Source organism: Rhinatrema bivittatum, chromosome 8, assembly GCF_901001135.1.
Source record: "Rhinatrema bivittatum chromosome 8, aRhiBiv1.1, whole genome shotgun sequence".
Classification (NCBI taxonomy): Eukaryota; Metazoa; Chordata; class Amphibia; order Gymnophiona; family Rhinatrematidae; genus Rhinatrema; species Rhinatrema bivittatum.
This window is the reverse complement of record NC_042622.1, coordinates 243,246,155-243,262,392: the sequence shown is the minus strand read 5'-3', so window position 1 is coordinate 243,262,392 and position 16,238 is coordinate 243,246,155. Positions and strand designations below refer to the sequence as shown.

Below are 16,238 nucleotides of genomic sequence, written 5' to 3'. Positions count from 1 at the left end.
GGTATCTGACTAGGAGTCTGCCGACGTTAAGATGGCAAAGGCAGCGAGATTCTTCCGAGTCCTTATGCTTGTCTGGCGATGGCAGCGAGATGGTTTAGTTTAGATGGAAGTGAGAAACCACTTTTGGAAGGAAGGAGGGGACCATGCGTAGCTGTATGGATCCCGGTGTGAACCTAAGGAACGGTTCTCGACAGGACAGTGCCTGAAGCTTGGAGATGCGACGGGCCAAACAGACTGCCACTAGAAATGAAGTCTTCAATGTTAGTAGTCGGAGGGACAGACCGCGGGTGGGTCTGAAGGAGGCTCCTGCTAGGAAGTCTAGGACTAGACTGAGATTCCATAAAGGTACCAGCCACTTCAGAGATGGTCGGATCTGTTTGACCCCTTTCAGGAAGCAGGAGACGTCCAGGTGAGAGGCAAGGCTACCACCCTCTATCTTGGCTCTGTAGCAGGCCAACGCGGCCACCTGCACCTTGATGGAGTTGAGAGACAACCCCTTCTGTAAACCGTTCTGCAGGAATTCCAGGATTGTGGGGATTTTGACTGTCCGCGGAAGGATGTCGCGGTCTTCACACAAGGCTTTGAATATTCTCCATATTTGTACGTAGGTTAGAGATGTGGAAAACTTGCGTGCTCGGAGCAGAGTGTCAACTACCGCCCCCGAGTATCTGCTCTTCTTCAGGCGTGCCCTCTCAAGGGCCAGACTGTAAGAGAGAATAGAGTTGGGTCTTCGTGGAGGATCGGGCCTTGTTGAAGCAGATCCCAGTGTGGAGGGTAGAGGGCTCCCTGTCATTAGTCTTTGCATGTCTGCATGCCACGGCCTACTTGGCCAGTCCGAGGCCACTAGAAGTACTGGTCCCCTCTGGTGTTCTATCTTGCGGATGATCCCGCCCAGTAGCAGCCACGGAGGGAAGGCGTATAGCAGGACTTCCTGTAGCCAGGCCTGGACGAGGGCATCGATCCCTTAGTATTGTGGTTCTCGTCTGTGACTGAAGAAGTTGGGAACTTGGGTGTTGGACCAGGTTGCCAGGAGGTCCATGGCTGGTGTTCCCCAGCGGTTTACTATCAACTGGAAGGCTGTGGCAGACATCCTACACTCCCCTGGATCTAGACTCTCTCTGCTGAGGTAATCTGCAGAAACGTCTTTTCCCACGATGTGGGAGACTGAGATCTCTTGTAGGTTTGATTCCGCCCATGCCATTAGGGGGTCTATTTCCAGGGACACCTGCTGGCTTCTGGTTCCTCCCTGGCGTTGATGTAGGCCACTGTTGTGGCTTTGTCCAACATGACTGACCGATTCACCCTGGAGTCTGTGACTGAACCATAGGCAGGCTGACTGCCTGTGCTTCCAGTCGGTTGATGCTCCATCCCGACTCTTCCTTGGGCTCCCCACCCTTGTAGGCTCGCATCCGATGTGAGCAGGATCCATATCGGCGGGTATAGCCTTACTCCCTTGCTCAGATGGTCTTCTTGTAGCCACCATTGTAGCTGGATTCGAACTTCCTCTGGGAGCTGAAGGCAAACGGAGTAGTTCTGGGACATCGGATTCCATCGTGACAGAAGGGAACACTGTAGGGGTCGCATGTGAGCTCTTGCCCATGGAACCACTTCCAGTGTGGATGTCATGAGACCGAGAACTTGGAGCGAAGACTGCTTAACAGGTTTCGCAATTGGTTCATCAGTTTTGCTCTCCTTGGAGGAGTCAGAATGACCTTGTCTTGTTCTGGTGTCAAACCGGACTCCCAGGTATTCCAGAGATTGGGAGGGCTGCAGACAGCTCTTGTATGTGTTGACCACCCACCCGAGGTTCTCCAGTAGGGTTTTGACTCTGGTGGTCGCCTGATGACTTTCCTCTGGTGACTTTGCCCTGATCAATCGTCCAGATATGGGTGTACGAGGATTCCTTCTTTACTCAGTGTCACCGCCACAACCACCATGATTTTAGTGAACGTTCGGGGTGTTGTGGCTAGCCCGAAGGGTAGTGCCCGGAACTGGTAGTGGTGGTCCAGGATCGTGAAGTGTAAAAAAACGCTGATACTCGTGATGGACCGGGATGTGCAAGTAGGCTTCTGACAGATCCAGGGATGTGAGAAATTCTCCCAGCTGTATCGCCCTTATGACCGAGCGTAGGGTTTCCATGCGGAAGCGAGGTACCCTTAGGTGGCGGTTGACGAACTTGAGGTCCAGGATGGGCCGGGAAATATCCTCTTTCTTGGGAACGATAAAATAGATGGAATAGTGCCCAGTATTTTGTCAATGCGCGGGCCCCAGCATTTTGACCTTTAAGTCTAGCAATTTGGTCAGTGTGGTTTCCACTGCCGCCCTCTTGGAAGGGTCGTGGCAGGGAGATTTCACAAATTTTTCTGGAGGAATGTTGTGGAAGTCCAGATAATATCCCTCTCGAATGATGGTTAGGACCCACTTGTCCGAAGTTATCATCATCATTATTATGCATCAGTAGCAAGGGTTCTTCTTAGTGTTTGGGTAATTGCCAGGTTCTTGTGGCCTGGTTTTTGGCCTCTGTTGGAAACAGGATGCTGGGCTTGATGGACCCTTGGTCTGTCCCAGCATGGCAATTTCTTATGTTCTTATGCCCCCTATGGCTTCTTCCTGTGGATGGGTCGGTTGATCTTCATTGCGGGGTGCGGCTGGGGCCTGGACCCACGCCAGTTCCCCTTTTGCTGTGTTTGTTCCGAAAGGACTGGCCCCTGCCTGCGGGGCGAGATGCTTGATATGTACTTTTGTATGGTTTGAAGCGCTGTGATCCCCTGCCCTTAGATATTCAGGGGGAGGGGCGCTGGCTTCTCTTGTTCTTGTCCTCCGGTAGCCGCGGTACTCTGGATTCGCCCCATTTGTAGGCTAACTTCTCCAGTTCGCTTCCAAATAGGAGGGTTCCCTTAAAAGGCATTCTCGTGAGTCTCATCTTGGACGTCGGGTCAGCTGACCAGCTTCGGAGCCAGAGTTGCCTTCTGGCTGCCACAACAGACGAAAAGCCTCTGGCTGTGGTGCACACCAGGTCAGAGGTCGCATCCTTGAGGAATGATACTGCTGGTTCTAGTGCTTCGACGGGTGTGGTGGCGTTCCTGGTCTTTGATAAGCAGACGCATGTCACCACAGCACAGCAGGCAGTGATCTGTAGTGACATAGCTGATAAGTCGAATGACTGTTAGAGGATGGATTCCAGACGTCTGTCCTGGGCATCCTTGAGTGCCGCTCCTCCCTCGACTGGGATGGTAGTGCGCTTTGAGACTGCGCAGACCATGGCATTCACTTTGGGGAATGCCAGGAGATCTTTGGCAGTGGGGTCCAGGGGGTATAGGGCTGCCAGGGTCCGTCCCCCCTTGAACATGGCCTCCGGAGCCTCTCATTCCAGGTCAATTAGCTGTTGAACGACTTGCAGCACAGGGAAATGGCGGGAGGCCTGACTGAGTCCCTCGAGGAGGGGGTTAGTCTTCGGTTCCCCTGTGGCACTTGTGCCTGGGATAGCGAGCTCTTTCAAGCTGTGAGCCACGAGATCTGATAGTTCGTCTTTGGCGAAGAACCGCCTCATGGTTTGGTAAGGTTCCGTTCCTGGAGGGATTTCCCCTTCCTCCAGAGATTCTTGATCCTCGTCCGAGGTGTCCATGTCCCCAATGTTGGGGCTTTGAGGCGGGAGGGGCACTTCTCTGGGTTTAGAGGGTCCTGGGATGTTAGGGTCCTCTAGGGGAAGCTGTGGTTGTGTCAACGGTGGCGCCAGTTGCATGTGAACAAAGGTATGTAGGCCTTTGAAGAATTCTACCCAGGAGAAAGATGCTGGGTCTAAATTGAGAGGCGCTGCGCCCCGGGGAGCCCTGTTTTAGGGAGGCTCCCGCTAGGGGTAGCCAGATCCGGTATACTGTCGGTGGATCCCAGTACTGGCTGGAAAGGACCTTGGCCAGGTTCACCCAGAGCCTCCTTGCACTGTAAACACAGGGCTGTGGCCTCTTCATGCTGCGCAGCTCTGATGTGGCATGCTGGGCAGAGGCCCTGAGCCTTCAGCTTCTTGTCCGGTGGTGCTATGGTTTGTGCGCGTAGGCTTGCAGAAAACTGCGGTTTGTGCGTTCAAGCGTACGTCGGGAGGCTGAGTTATGCGCTCCGGGTGCGCCGAAGTTGTGCATCTAGGTCAGATGCATGCTCAATATGATGCGCGCGCCACTGTGCGCACAGGGTTTACTTATGCACCCGGCAAGTTGAGCGTGTAGCTGTGCACCCGGCGCCTTTGTGCGCGTGCCGGTGCGCACAAGTGATTTTGTGCGTGCGGCTCGCCGTTGTACGCACGGGGTTTACTTATGCGCCCGGCAAGCTGAGCGTGTGGCTGTGCACCCGGCGCCTTTGTGCACGTCGCTGTATGTACGGCACTTATGTGCGCACCGGTGTGCGCGCGGCTCGCCTCTGTGCGCATGGATCGAATCTGTGGACAGGGTGGTGATCAAGTGAAAATGGCGCCGGCGACCACGCGAGCAATATGGTGACCACCTCGGAGGGTCTACACGTGAGAGGACCCTCGTATCAGACCGGGGTCTAGCCAGATAGGGCTAATCAACCCGGTAGCACTGACACCGGCTGGCGATCTGTGCGGCGATTCGAGCCTTGGAGACCGGAGACTTAAGAAGTTTTCTACCTTACCTTGTCTCAGCGTTTCCCGCTTTCGTTCCGGGTAGTCTCCGGCTGCGGAGGGAGAGGGAAAAGTAACTTCACCGCCACGCTTGAAGTTGCACCTGCTGCCTCTCAGCCGCACGCGTTGCCGGGGGCTAAGTCCACGCCGGGAACCGGCTGCCGGACAGAGGCCTACCTCTGAGGGAGCGCGGAAATCACCTCAGTAATTCTCAACTGGGGGAGGGACCCGTAGGTATCACCGCAGGAGAGCGGGGCTCGTCTATAGAGGTAAGATTTCTTCTATGTTTTAGATTAGAATACTCTAATGCTGTGCAAGCGTGGATAGAGTCCCGAACTGCTATGGAGACAGAGAAATACTGAAGAGCAGAGCTTCCTGCAGGGGTATATGTACTAGGGCTGACGTCAGATTGAAATCTGACTCCATCTCCTACTGCTATGAGGAGCACACTATATCCATTGGTCCCGAGTCCATCTGCTACACGCTAGGAAATGTCCATTTTTTGACCAGCAGAGGTATGTTGCCTCTACATTAGCACTCAGTGAGGTTACTGTGTCTTCCAGGTCAGAGATACGAGTCTGCTTCCTCTAGCTTCCCTGAATGATCACGCACCATGTCCACCAACTAGGCTACCTTAATCGACCACCACTCCCAACCGGGGATCCAGATAGGAGGTAATCTTTGCAGCAGGTTTTCCACTTTATATGGGACGTCTCCCTTAACTACCGGGGTTTCATTCGCCTCATCCTCCGAGGAAGGCACAATCAGGCCGTTGTTCAGCTCCGGCAATTTAGCCCAATTAGTTTTTTGTTTTTTTGTTTTTTTAAAAGGGCTTCGACCTTTTCTCGGCCCACAGTGCTGGTAAAGAACCTTGTGAAGGATCTTTGCTCATCTCTTCCAAAAAAAAAGAATTAAGGAGTATGCGAAAAATGTAAGAAGTTATTCAAGAAAATGAATAGGTCCCCACAGGAGCTAAGCAACGTGTCCAGTCAGTTCAGAGAATCACCAGAAGTCCTTGAATGTTAATTTAACAGCCACTAAGGTGTGCAATATCAAGCAATGGTATCCCTTTAAGTGGGCCAAGCAGTCTCTTAAGTATCTGAGGGTTCACTTGGAGGCTCATGTAGCAGATTTATATGCTCTAAATTATGTTCTGCTGCTGAAAACTATTGAGCAAGATTTGGTAGAGTTTCTCCTGGTTGGGCCGCATTGCTTGTGTTAAAATGAATGTTCTTCCTTGATTTCCTTATTTTTTTCGCCACTCTTCCCATTGTATTTCTTCTGCTTTATTACAGCTATGGCAAAAGAGTATTTTTGCCTTTATTTAGCACCCACCACAAGTGGCCCAATCGGTTTTTATTTCATCCCAAGCTCCGAGGTGGACTCAGGGGTGCCTAACCTGCTGTGGTACTTTGCTGCCGCTCAACTGCGGGCTTTGGTGGATGTGCATAGGCAGACAGAGGTGAAACAGTGGGTTTTGCTGGAACAGGTTTTGGAGGGGCTAATGCCTTTAGCTACCTTGTCTTGGCAACCTTGCTCCACTTGGCGGCCAATGAAGTATTACCTGATATCTATGCAGCATACCATGCAGATTTGGCGACAATGGAAGCCTTGACTAGTGGGTAACAGCACCTATTTTTATTTGCCTTCGTTTCACAATATTTCATTCTCAGCTGGCCTTCTTTCTAAGTCATTTGCAAAGTGGTCTGATCATGGGATCATGTGTGTTGGCCATTTGCTTACCCTTTACAGCATTGGTGACTTAGCAGATATATATCATCTGGGCTCTGTGGATTTTTTAGCTTATGCTCAAATTAGACACTTTATCAATTTGCTGAAGCGGGCCAAAATTCTTCAGCTCTCTAAATCCCTATTTGAAAACTATTGTGAGCAATCGGATAAATTACGGGATCATATCTCCAAACTTTACTGTATTCTTAATGGCTGCTCTAATGAAACTTTTCGGCATGTCAGAGCCTGAAACACAGATTTAGGGAACCCACTAAGCAACTATGATTGGGATTTAATATTTCTCCGCACTGCTAAATGTTCTATATCCGCTAATCTGCAGAACATTGCAACAAGATTTTGTATCATTGGTATTTGACTCCAATTAAGCTACATAGTATTTTTCTACTGTATCAGATAAATGCTGGCAATGTATGGCTGTGGCCTCATTCTAGAAACAGGTTGCAGATTGGGTATCAGTTATTGGGGGGGCGGGGGAGGTTTTCAACCCACACTTCATTTTACTTAACCTACCAGTGGAAGGTCTTGATAAACATTCTCAGCATCGTTGCCTGCAAGTTTTTCATCTCAGCCAGATGTGAGTTGGCTAGGGTGTGGAAACAAATAAATGTACCATCTTTACAGGTGGTCATCCAACGCTTGTATTCCCACCATCACCTAGCTCACATATTCTGTGACTCTGGCCTCGTGATCTTTTTCCTTTTGTTTACAGTGCTATCTGATGTCTTGCTGAGTTTATTTCACACTTCGGGGGGGGGGGGGGGGCTAAATTTTGGCTGTGTGCACATTTTCTCTCTTTGCTGTACCTGTTTATTGTTTTTGGTGTCAGCCAATAAAAATTTTCAAATCTTAAAAAAAAAAAAAAAAAAAAAAGTTACCTTATCCATTAAATGTGACCTCAGAAAATGAACTGTATGCCACAGGTGCTTCTATATGTAAAGTTCTACAAATAGGTTAGAAGCAATGATATTAACCAATGAGAGAACAAAGGAATGTTTCTGTGAATACAAAGCATTTCTTTAGCAGGTTAATGGTTGCGTAAACGCTCCACATCTGTTTTCCATTTATACTTATACATACACCAACAGACAAGACTGGGATTATATATTTTGTTTTACTCACTTCTGGACAGTGTTTCTTCCATAGTGCTGGAATTAATCTTTGTACTGTCTGATATTCAACAGGAACTTCATAAACATGCAGATCCACACCATCTCCCAAGCCCATTTTTTCTAATTCCTTTAAAGAAAGGAGAAAAAAAAAAGATAAATCATTAGGACAAGAAGTCAAGTATGTGGAAATGTCTGTCTGTAAGAAGAAAAGTGACAAGTAAATGGGTTGTTCCTTCAGTCTGGGGATTAAACAGGTTTCCAAGTTATGCAGCCCAGGGTGGTTCATGAGGCCTGCACAGTAATGCAGCTGAAGCAACAAATGGGTTCAGGGCTTAAAGTGGATCCTCAACCAAAACTCACAGTACAGACAGCATGATGCTGTATCACGTTTTTCTTGGAAATAATTTTTCCTTACCCATCCAAAATGGAGAAATTACTTACCTGATAATTTAGTTTTCCTTAGTGTAGATAGAGTTGCTTACCTGTAACAGGTATTCTCCAAGGACAGCAGGATGTTAGTCCACGTGTCCCTCTTCAGTCTTAGAACAGAGTTCGCGAAAAATAAAACAAACCAAAAGAAACCCAACTATGCGGGGTGGCAGGTGGGTTTCGTGAGGAGTAACATCCCGCTGTCCTTGGAGAATTCCTGTTACAGGTAAGCAACTCTACTTTCTCCAAGGACAAGCAGGATGGTAGTCCTCACATATGGGTGATTAAATAGCTCCAGGCCATTCCCAACTTGTGCAGCATAGAACAGGTGCCAATGTGCACAACAGCAAGAGCTGCAATAACTAGAGGAGCAGGACTGCACCCAGGGAAGGGCCCACAGAGGGAGAGAGTTGGGTTTCGTGCTGAAAGAGATTACAAAGGACTGACTGTCCGAAACGATTGTCCCACCGGCCATCCTTATCCAAGCAATAATGTGAGGCGAACGTGTGGAGAGAACTCCAGGTTGCTGCTCTGCAAATCTCATGAATGGGGATTGCATGCAAGTGAGCCACCGAAACTGACATAGCCTGCACGGAGTGAGCCTTGACATGGCCTTCAAGCTGTAAGCCAGTTTGAGCGTAGCAGAAAGAAATACAGTCTGCAAGCCAATGGGATAAGATTTGCTTAGATATCACAACCCCCAATCTGTTTTTGTCGAAGACGACAAAGAGCTGAGTGGACAGGCAGTGAGGTGCCATCCGTTCCAAGGAAAAGGCCAGAGCCCTTTTTCAATCCAGAAAGTGTGCAGAGCCCACTCTCACCCTGGTGATCGTGCGGCCTTGGAAAAAAGGAAGGCAACACAATGGATTGATCAAGATGGAACTCCGTGACCACCGTAAGAAGGAACTTCGGGTGCATACACAAAACCACCTTATGACAAAATTCTGTATAAGGGGAGTATGACACCAGAGCTTGCAACTCCCTCACCCTGCCTGCTGAAGTAACCGCAACCAAGAGGATGACCTTCCAGGATAGGTACTTCAGGTCGCAGGACCACAATGGCTCAAACAGAGCCTTCATAAGCTGAGATAGGATGACGTTTGGTTTGGCCTCTGTTGGAAACAGAATGCTGGCCTTGATGGACCCTTGGTCTGTCCCAGCATGGCAATTTCTTATGTTCTTATGATGTTGTGATCCCAGGAAACTGCTGGTGGCTAAGTGGGGGGCTTAAGTTGTAACAAGCCCCTCATGAACCACCCCACAAGCAGATGGGTGGAAAGGGAGGTCCCATCCCTACCCTGATGGCACTAAGGTGAACCCTCACCGACATGGTCTGCAGACCAGACTCGGAGAGGGGCAACAGGTGGTCCAAAAGCTTCGGTAGGCAACAAGAGAAGGGATCCAGACCGCACCCCATACACCAAGCTGAAAACCGCTTCCACTTGAGATTGTAGGATTTTCTAGTGGAGGGTTTTCTGGACTCCAACAGGACTCGCGATATGCCTTCCAAGAGGCCCAGAGCCTGTAAAGCCATCCGGTCAACATCCAAACCGTGAGAGAGAGGGTTCAGAGGTTGGGGTGGCGGAGCCTGCCCTGGTCTTGAGAGATTAGGTCTGGAGCAGTCCCCAGCCAAATCGGGGGGGTGGCTTGAGGCAAGCTCCCATAGAAGCGGGAACTAGACCTGGAAAGGCCAAAAGGGTGCAATCAGGATCATGGGTACTCCTGTCATGTTGGACCTTTTGGAGTGTTTTTGAGATGAGCAGAAGGGGAGTGTAAGCATATAGCAGCTCAGTGCCCCAGTGAATCGAAAAAGCATCTGCCACCGATCCTCTGCTCATCCGGCCTAGGCAACAGAAGCAATCCACCTTCCTGTTCTCCGGGGAAGCAAAGAGGTCTATGCCCGGGGTCCCCCACAAGCAAAAGATGCTGTGTGCTACATCTTGATCGAGGGACCACTTGTGAGGCTGGCAGGCTCAGCTCAAGGAGTCTGCAAGAACGTTGTCCACTCCAGGGAGGTACACCGCTCTGAGGAGAATGCCATTCTTGATGGCCCATGACCAGTTCTGATCTGCCTCCTGACAGAGGGCACATGACCCTTTTCCTCCCTGCTTATTCAGATACCACATAGCTACCCGATTGTTGGTCTGAACAAGGACCACTTTGTTGAGAAGTTGCTCTGAATACCTGTAGGGCGTAACAGATCGCCCACAATTCCAGGAAGCAGATCTGGGACTGCGACTCCTGCAAGGGCCAAAGACCCTGCGTGTGGAGGCCTGCAACATGGACTCCCCAACCCGTATGGGATGCGTCCGTGGTAAGGATAATCTGGGGCTGCAGGCTCCAGAAGGGCATCGCCCACCACATGAGAGATTGCCAAAGGAACGTGGTGACTAGGACACGAATCCTTAGGTCATGTGTAGCTTGGCACCACTGGGAATGTGACATTTATTTATTTATTGGTTTTTATATACCGCCGTTTATCGAGATATCACATCGGTGTACAGAGAACATATTACATATGCAATAGCGTTATACATAGAACAAAATAGTAAAAGTTAATAAACTATATGCCATAGCGTTATACATAAAGCAAAATAATAACCATTACAATGAACAACTCAAGAATGTGGCGGGGGGAAACAAGGATTGCCTTCATTAAATAAAACGTAGAACGGTGTAAATATTACATAAAAACAACTTAGGATATTAATTAAGCATAGCTTAAGGAAAGAATACCGTTGGAGGACATAACTTAGTATGACAGAGGGGTAGGGGGAGTAGGAAGGTAGGAGAGAGAGTTCAAAATTGGGAGAGAGAGGTAGTGATAGACGTTCCATCTTAGGAGAGGTGTAAGGATGAGTTAAGAAAGCATCATTAGAGCCAAGTGGTGATAATATACGGGATATACGGGAATGGAAGATACCAATGAGAACCTCTAGGGAGGAGGAGAGAAGAAAAGGTGGGGGCGGCCATATAAAAAGTGAAAGGATTGGCAAATGGAGGCTATGGAGGACGAAATATGAGTCATGTATAGGCTTGAGTGAATAACCACGTCTTGAGTTTTTGTTTAAATAACTTATGGGACAGTTCCAGACGCAAGTCAGAGGGCATGGCGTTCCATAACGTGGGGCCAGCGATGGACAGGGCATGGGCTTTAGTGGAAGCATAAATAAATGTTTTTGGAGAGGGGGTTTGCAGGGTGGCTAAGTATTGATTTCTAGTTGGCCTGTTAGATATATGGAATTGTAAAGAGTTAGAGAACCAGTTCATTTCTGGGTTGTGGAGAGATTTGTGGATGAGAGATAATGCCTTGTATTGAATGTGAGAGTGAATAGGGAGCCAATGTAAGCCCTTAAGGATAGGGGTAATGTGCTCGTTTGAGGTGGTGTTGGTGAGGACACGAGCCGCAGTGTTTTGCAAAATTTGTAGTGGGTGTATGAAACTTTTGGGTAGGCCTAGTAGTAGTGCATTACAATAGTCAATTTTCGAAAAGACCATGGCTTGTAAAACAGTACAGAAATCGGAAACGTGCAGTAGTGGTTTGAATTTTTTTGAGTGTGTGGATCTTGAAAAAACTTTGAGTGTTGCATTAATAAATTTTTTGAGTGTCATATGGTCGTCAAGTAGGACTCCTAGGTCCCGGACTTGGGAGGAGTATTGTATGAGAGGCGGAATAGTGCATGTTATGAGCGTAGTATTTAAAGGTGTAGGAGGTGCTATAACCATGAGTTCCGTTTTTGTGGTGTTAAGAGCAAGTTGGATACAGCTTAAAAGGTTAATTGAGGTGAGAGTAGCTTGCCAGATTTCAAGAGCTTTGGGTATAGATTCAGTGATAGAAATTAGGATTTGTACATCGTCGGCGTACAAATAGTGAGGTAGCTTAAGGCTGGAGAGGAGCTGGCAGAGGGGTAGCAGGTAAATATTAAATAGGGTGGATGAGAGTGAGGAGCCTTGAGGGACTCCCTGTGTGAGGGGAATTTCCTGGGATTCATAATTGCCAATTTTGACTTTATAATTTCTGTTGCAAAGGTAAGAGCTAAACCAGTTGTGTGCAAGACCGGTTATTCCAACCTCGAAAAGTCATTTGAGGAGGATCTGATGGCTCACGGTGTCAAATGCGGCTGAAATATCTAGTATTACTAGTATATGGGATAACCTTTTATCCAAACTTTTGATCAGGTAATCAGAAAGTGAAAGAAGAAGAGTTTCTGTGCTGTGTAACTTCCGAAAACCAAATTGAGAAGCAGAGAGGATTTGGTGTTCATCTAGGTAGTCAGTGAGCTGGCGGTTAATTGTTTTTTCTAAACTTTTTGCAATAAAAGGGAGATTGGAGATGGGGCGGTAATTGGTCAGGTCAGCTGGGTCAAGCTTAGGTTTTTTTAGGGTGGGTTTAAGGATGGCTTGTTTTAATGGGTTAGGAACAGTACCGGAATCAATGGATGCATTGATAATATTCGATATGGAAAAGGCTATTACGTCAGGTATGGTGAGGAGGAGTTTTGTGGGTATGGTATCAGAAGGGTGGGATGACGGTTTAGCTTTTTTGAGTAATGATTCATTACATTGTAAGGTTTGTAGGGGGGCTACTGGATTGTACAGCGTAACTATGTTGGGGTATGTGGGGGACAGTAGGAAATCGCGTCATGAGTTTGTTGACTTTATCATGGAAGAACGTTGCCAGTTCACATTTAGTTCTGGCTTCTTCTTCTGGAATGAGATTTGACTTGAGATTGGTGAGTGAGGTGACATATTCAAATAGTGTTTTGGGGTTGAATTGATACTGATGTATTTTAGTGGCATAAAAATTCTTCTTGGCAGTGTTTATGTCCTTGTTGTAGCTGTAAACGGAAGTTTTGTAGCGCGCAAGGGCGGTTGGAGAGGGGTCTTTACGCCAATTTCGTTCGGTTTTTCTGAGGGCTTGTTTTTGTTCTTTTAGTTTAGAATTGTACCAGAGTTTTTTTGAATTTTTTTGAGAAGATAGTTGTTTGGTGATATTAGGGCAGATGTTATCAGCGACTGTTAGGGTGTGCTCATTCCATGACGCTAGAGCGGTGTCCGCGTTAGTTAGGTTGAGGTTGTTGAGGGAGAGGGAAAGGGCAGAAACTAGCTCATCTTTGTTGCAAGATTTACGGAATTGTATGGAGGTGGATATGACAGGGGGGGGGGACGGGACTTTCCAGGCTGTTGAAAGTTCTTATAATATAGTGGTCAGACCAGGGGATAGGTGTACATGATAGGGATTCAGTTACAATGTGTTGGTTGGTAAAGAAGAGGTTGAGCGAGTGACCAGCTTTATGGGTAGGAGAGTTTATGATTTGATTGAGTCCTAGGGATTTCATTGCTTCTAAGAATGAGGAGCAGCTAGGTATGAGAGGGGTGGAGACCACGTGGAGATTAAAGTCACCTAGGATAATAGCTGGGTAATCAAAGGAGATATTTTTAGCTAAGAATTCTATTAGGGCAGAGCCCTGCGCATGTGAAGTCAAGCAAACGGCATGACATGCATCATCACTGCCATATGACCCAGTAACCGGAGAAACTGGTGTGCTGAGACATGGGAGCAACCGGAGACTACCCAAGCGAGAGCCACGAGAGTCTCCGCCCTGCCTAGAGGTAGAAAAGCCTTCGTCTGGACGGTGTCCAGCTGGGCCCCAATAAAGTCCAGTTGTAAGGATGGCTGGAGATGGAAATTTGGATAGTTGATCAGAAAACCTACATTGGTTGCCAATTCACTACAGAATCTTATACAAGGCCATAACCACCATCTACAAAACCATCCATCAATACTCCCCGCTTAACCTTCATATCCCTTTCAGAAAATATACCTCCTCCAGACCCATCAGAGAGTCCTATAGAGAAACCCTACAGGTACCAACTCCAAAACCACTAGACACACAACATCCAGAGACAGGGCTTTCTCCACTGCAGGACCCCCACTATGGAACTCCATCCCACTGGATCTGCGACAGGAACCCTGCCTTCCTACAATTAGGAAAAGACTCAAAACGTGGTTATTTATGAAAGCCTATCCAGACCCCATTTGAACCTTAACTCACCACTTACTGATAACCATCTTAAGAGAAATTCTGGGTATTAATAACTGTTCCTAAACATGGTAATTCAATAATAACTCTGCAAACTCCATAACTCTGTTCACACCATTAATTGGTAAATTTGTTCTCCCTGTTAAATACTTATCTCCTTTTCACTGCTCCAAGTTGTGTAATTTCCCTTGTTTTATTGTAACTGCAATCTTTTTTGAGCACCTGTTAATATTTCTTATTATTTGTTATCTTACTTCACTTCTTGTTAATTGTAAACCGGCATGATGCGATTCCCATCGCGAATGCCGGTATAGGAAAAAACTCAAATAAAATAAATAAATAAATAAAACAGATTTTCTAAGACTCAGATTGTGACTCGCAGGGCCAATCGTAGAGGTAAGGGAAGACATGAACCCCTCGCCTCCGAAGATACTTTGACCATCGCCAGGCAGTTGGTGAAAATGCGGGGTGCAGATGCAAAGCCGAAAGGAAGCACCTGATAATGATAGTGTTTCCCATCTACCAGGAATTGCAGGTACCAGTGATCCGCCCAAGAAATGGGGATATGGTCATATGTGTCTGAGATAGAGGGAGCAGAGCCAGTCTCCCGTCTTGAGGAGGGGAATCAAGGTACCCAACGAGACCATTTTGAACTTTTCTCTGACCAGAAACCGGTTCAACGCCCGCAGATCCAGAATGGGCTGAAGGCCACCAGTTTTCTTGGAAATCAGGAAATAACTGGAGTAGAACCCTTCGCCCTGTTGGCTTGGTGGAACTCATTAGACTGTCTGAGCCATTATGAGGGTGCAGGGTGAAGTATCTGCAAGTTCCCTATTGCTTTTCCACCGAGGACATGGAGGCAAGTGGGGTGGAACTCATTGGAAATGCAACCTGTAACCTTGGCACACGATGGACAGGACCCAGATGTCCAATGTAATCGAAGCCATTAGTCTGCGAATAACTGTAGTCGACCCCCCACCAGGGAGTTGACACCACGCAGAGGAGGCTGGCTCATGCTTTCTGGTCGCCAGTCAAAACCCCGAAATGGGGTTCTGTGGCAGGGCTGGGATTGCCAAGGGGGCTTCTAAGGAGGCTGGGTGTCAGACGTACTGACTGATAACTACTGAAGGGTAACATAATAGTCCTTCAGTTGTGCTACCGCCTCCTTAATCCTGTCTCCAAACAGATTTTCACCCATATAAGGCAAATCTGCCAGGTGGTCCTGGACCTCAGGGTGCAGATCAGAGGCGTGCAGCCAAGCCATACGGAGAGCCCCAATGCCCGCTTTGGGGGTTCTCATGGCAGTCTCGAAACATCATATGCAGAGCAGACCATGTGCTTATCACACTCAAAGCCCTGCTGTACTACCCTCTGGAACTCCTCCTCAAATTGCTGTAGGAGGCGTTCTCCAAACTCCTGTACCTGTTTCCATAGTTTCTTGGAGTACTGTCCCATATATAGTTGGTAACAAGTAATCCTGGCCGTTAACATAGCACCTTGGAACACCCGGCACCCCGAGAGTGTCCAGAGCTCTATGCCTCAGCCCCCCCGGGCCGGGAGCATGAGTGTGAAGGTTCTTTACCTTCTTCAAGGCCGATTCTACTACCACCGACTGGTGAGGGAGCTGTCTGCGTTCAAAACTGGTGGTAGGATGTACAAAATAAACTGCGTCCGTCTTGCAGTTCACCGGAGGAACAGAGATGGGGTGTTCCCAGAGGCGGGCTACAAGCTCCTTGAAGATGTCATGGACTGTAACAGCCACCACCCTCCTTCGGGCCATCCAGGAATTGCAAGATCTCCAGCATCTTGTGCCTAGAGTCCTGCTCTGTTAAGAGCTGGAAAGGCACTGATTCTGCCATGGCCTTGACAAATCCAGTGAAGTAGAGATCCTCTGGGGGGGGGGGGGGGGGGGGGGGAGAATTTTCACCGCTCCTCCAGTGCAGAGGACTCAGAGGGCAAATCCTCTGATTCCTCAGTGAAGGACATGGATGCCTCCTCTTCCCAGGGATCATAAGGGGCCTCCCCCTCACTGTGCACATCTGGGGACACGGGGGACCAAGCATCCAACTGGGCCCTAAGCTCAGACCTCAGAACCCAAGAGGGAACAGAGGGTACCAGAGGGGCTTGAGGCCGCATGAGCATCGATGGATCTAACAGTTTCGGAGGTGTCTGGGGCACTGACCCCAATGGCCCAGAGAGAGCTGGAAGGTAGCGGGGTGCCGCCAAACCTGACAGCCCTTCATCTTGAGGAATCACTCACCGAAAGGGAAC

The 16,238-nt window shown here is 48.4% G+C and overlaps 1 protein-coding gene across 1 annotated transcript in view; it reads right to left on the bottom strand.

Moving 5' to 3' along the window:
- Window positions 1–16,238, bottom strand: part of PGPEP1 (pyroglutamyl-peptidase I) — an 83,855-nt gene that overhangs the window by 52,146 nt on the left and 15,471 nt on the right. Inside the window, exon 3 of the mRNA XM_029614369.1 lies at window positions 7,505–7,621. Within this exon, the coding sequence (XP_029470229.1) occupies window positions 7,505–7,621 (117 nt within the window). The remainder of the gene's footprint in view (window positions 1–7,504; window positions 7,622–16,238) is intronic.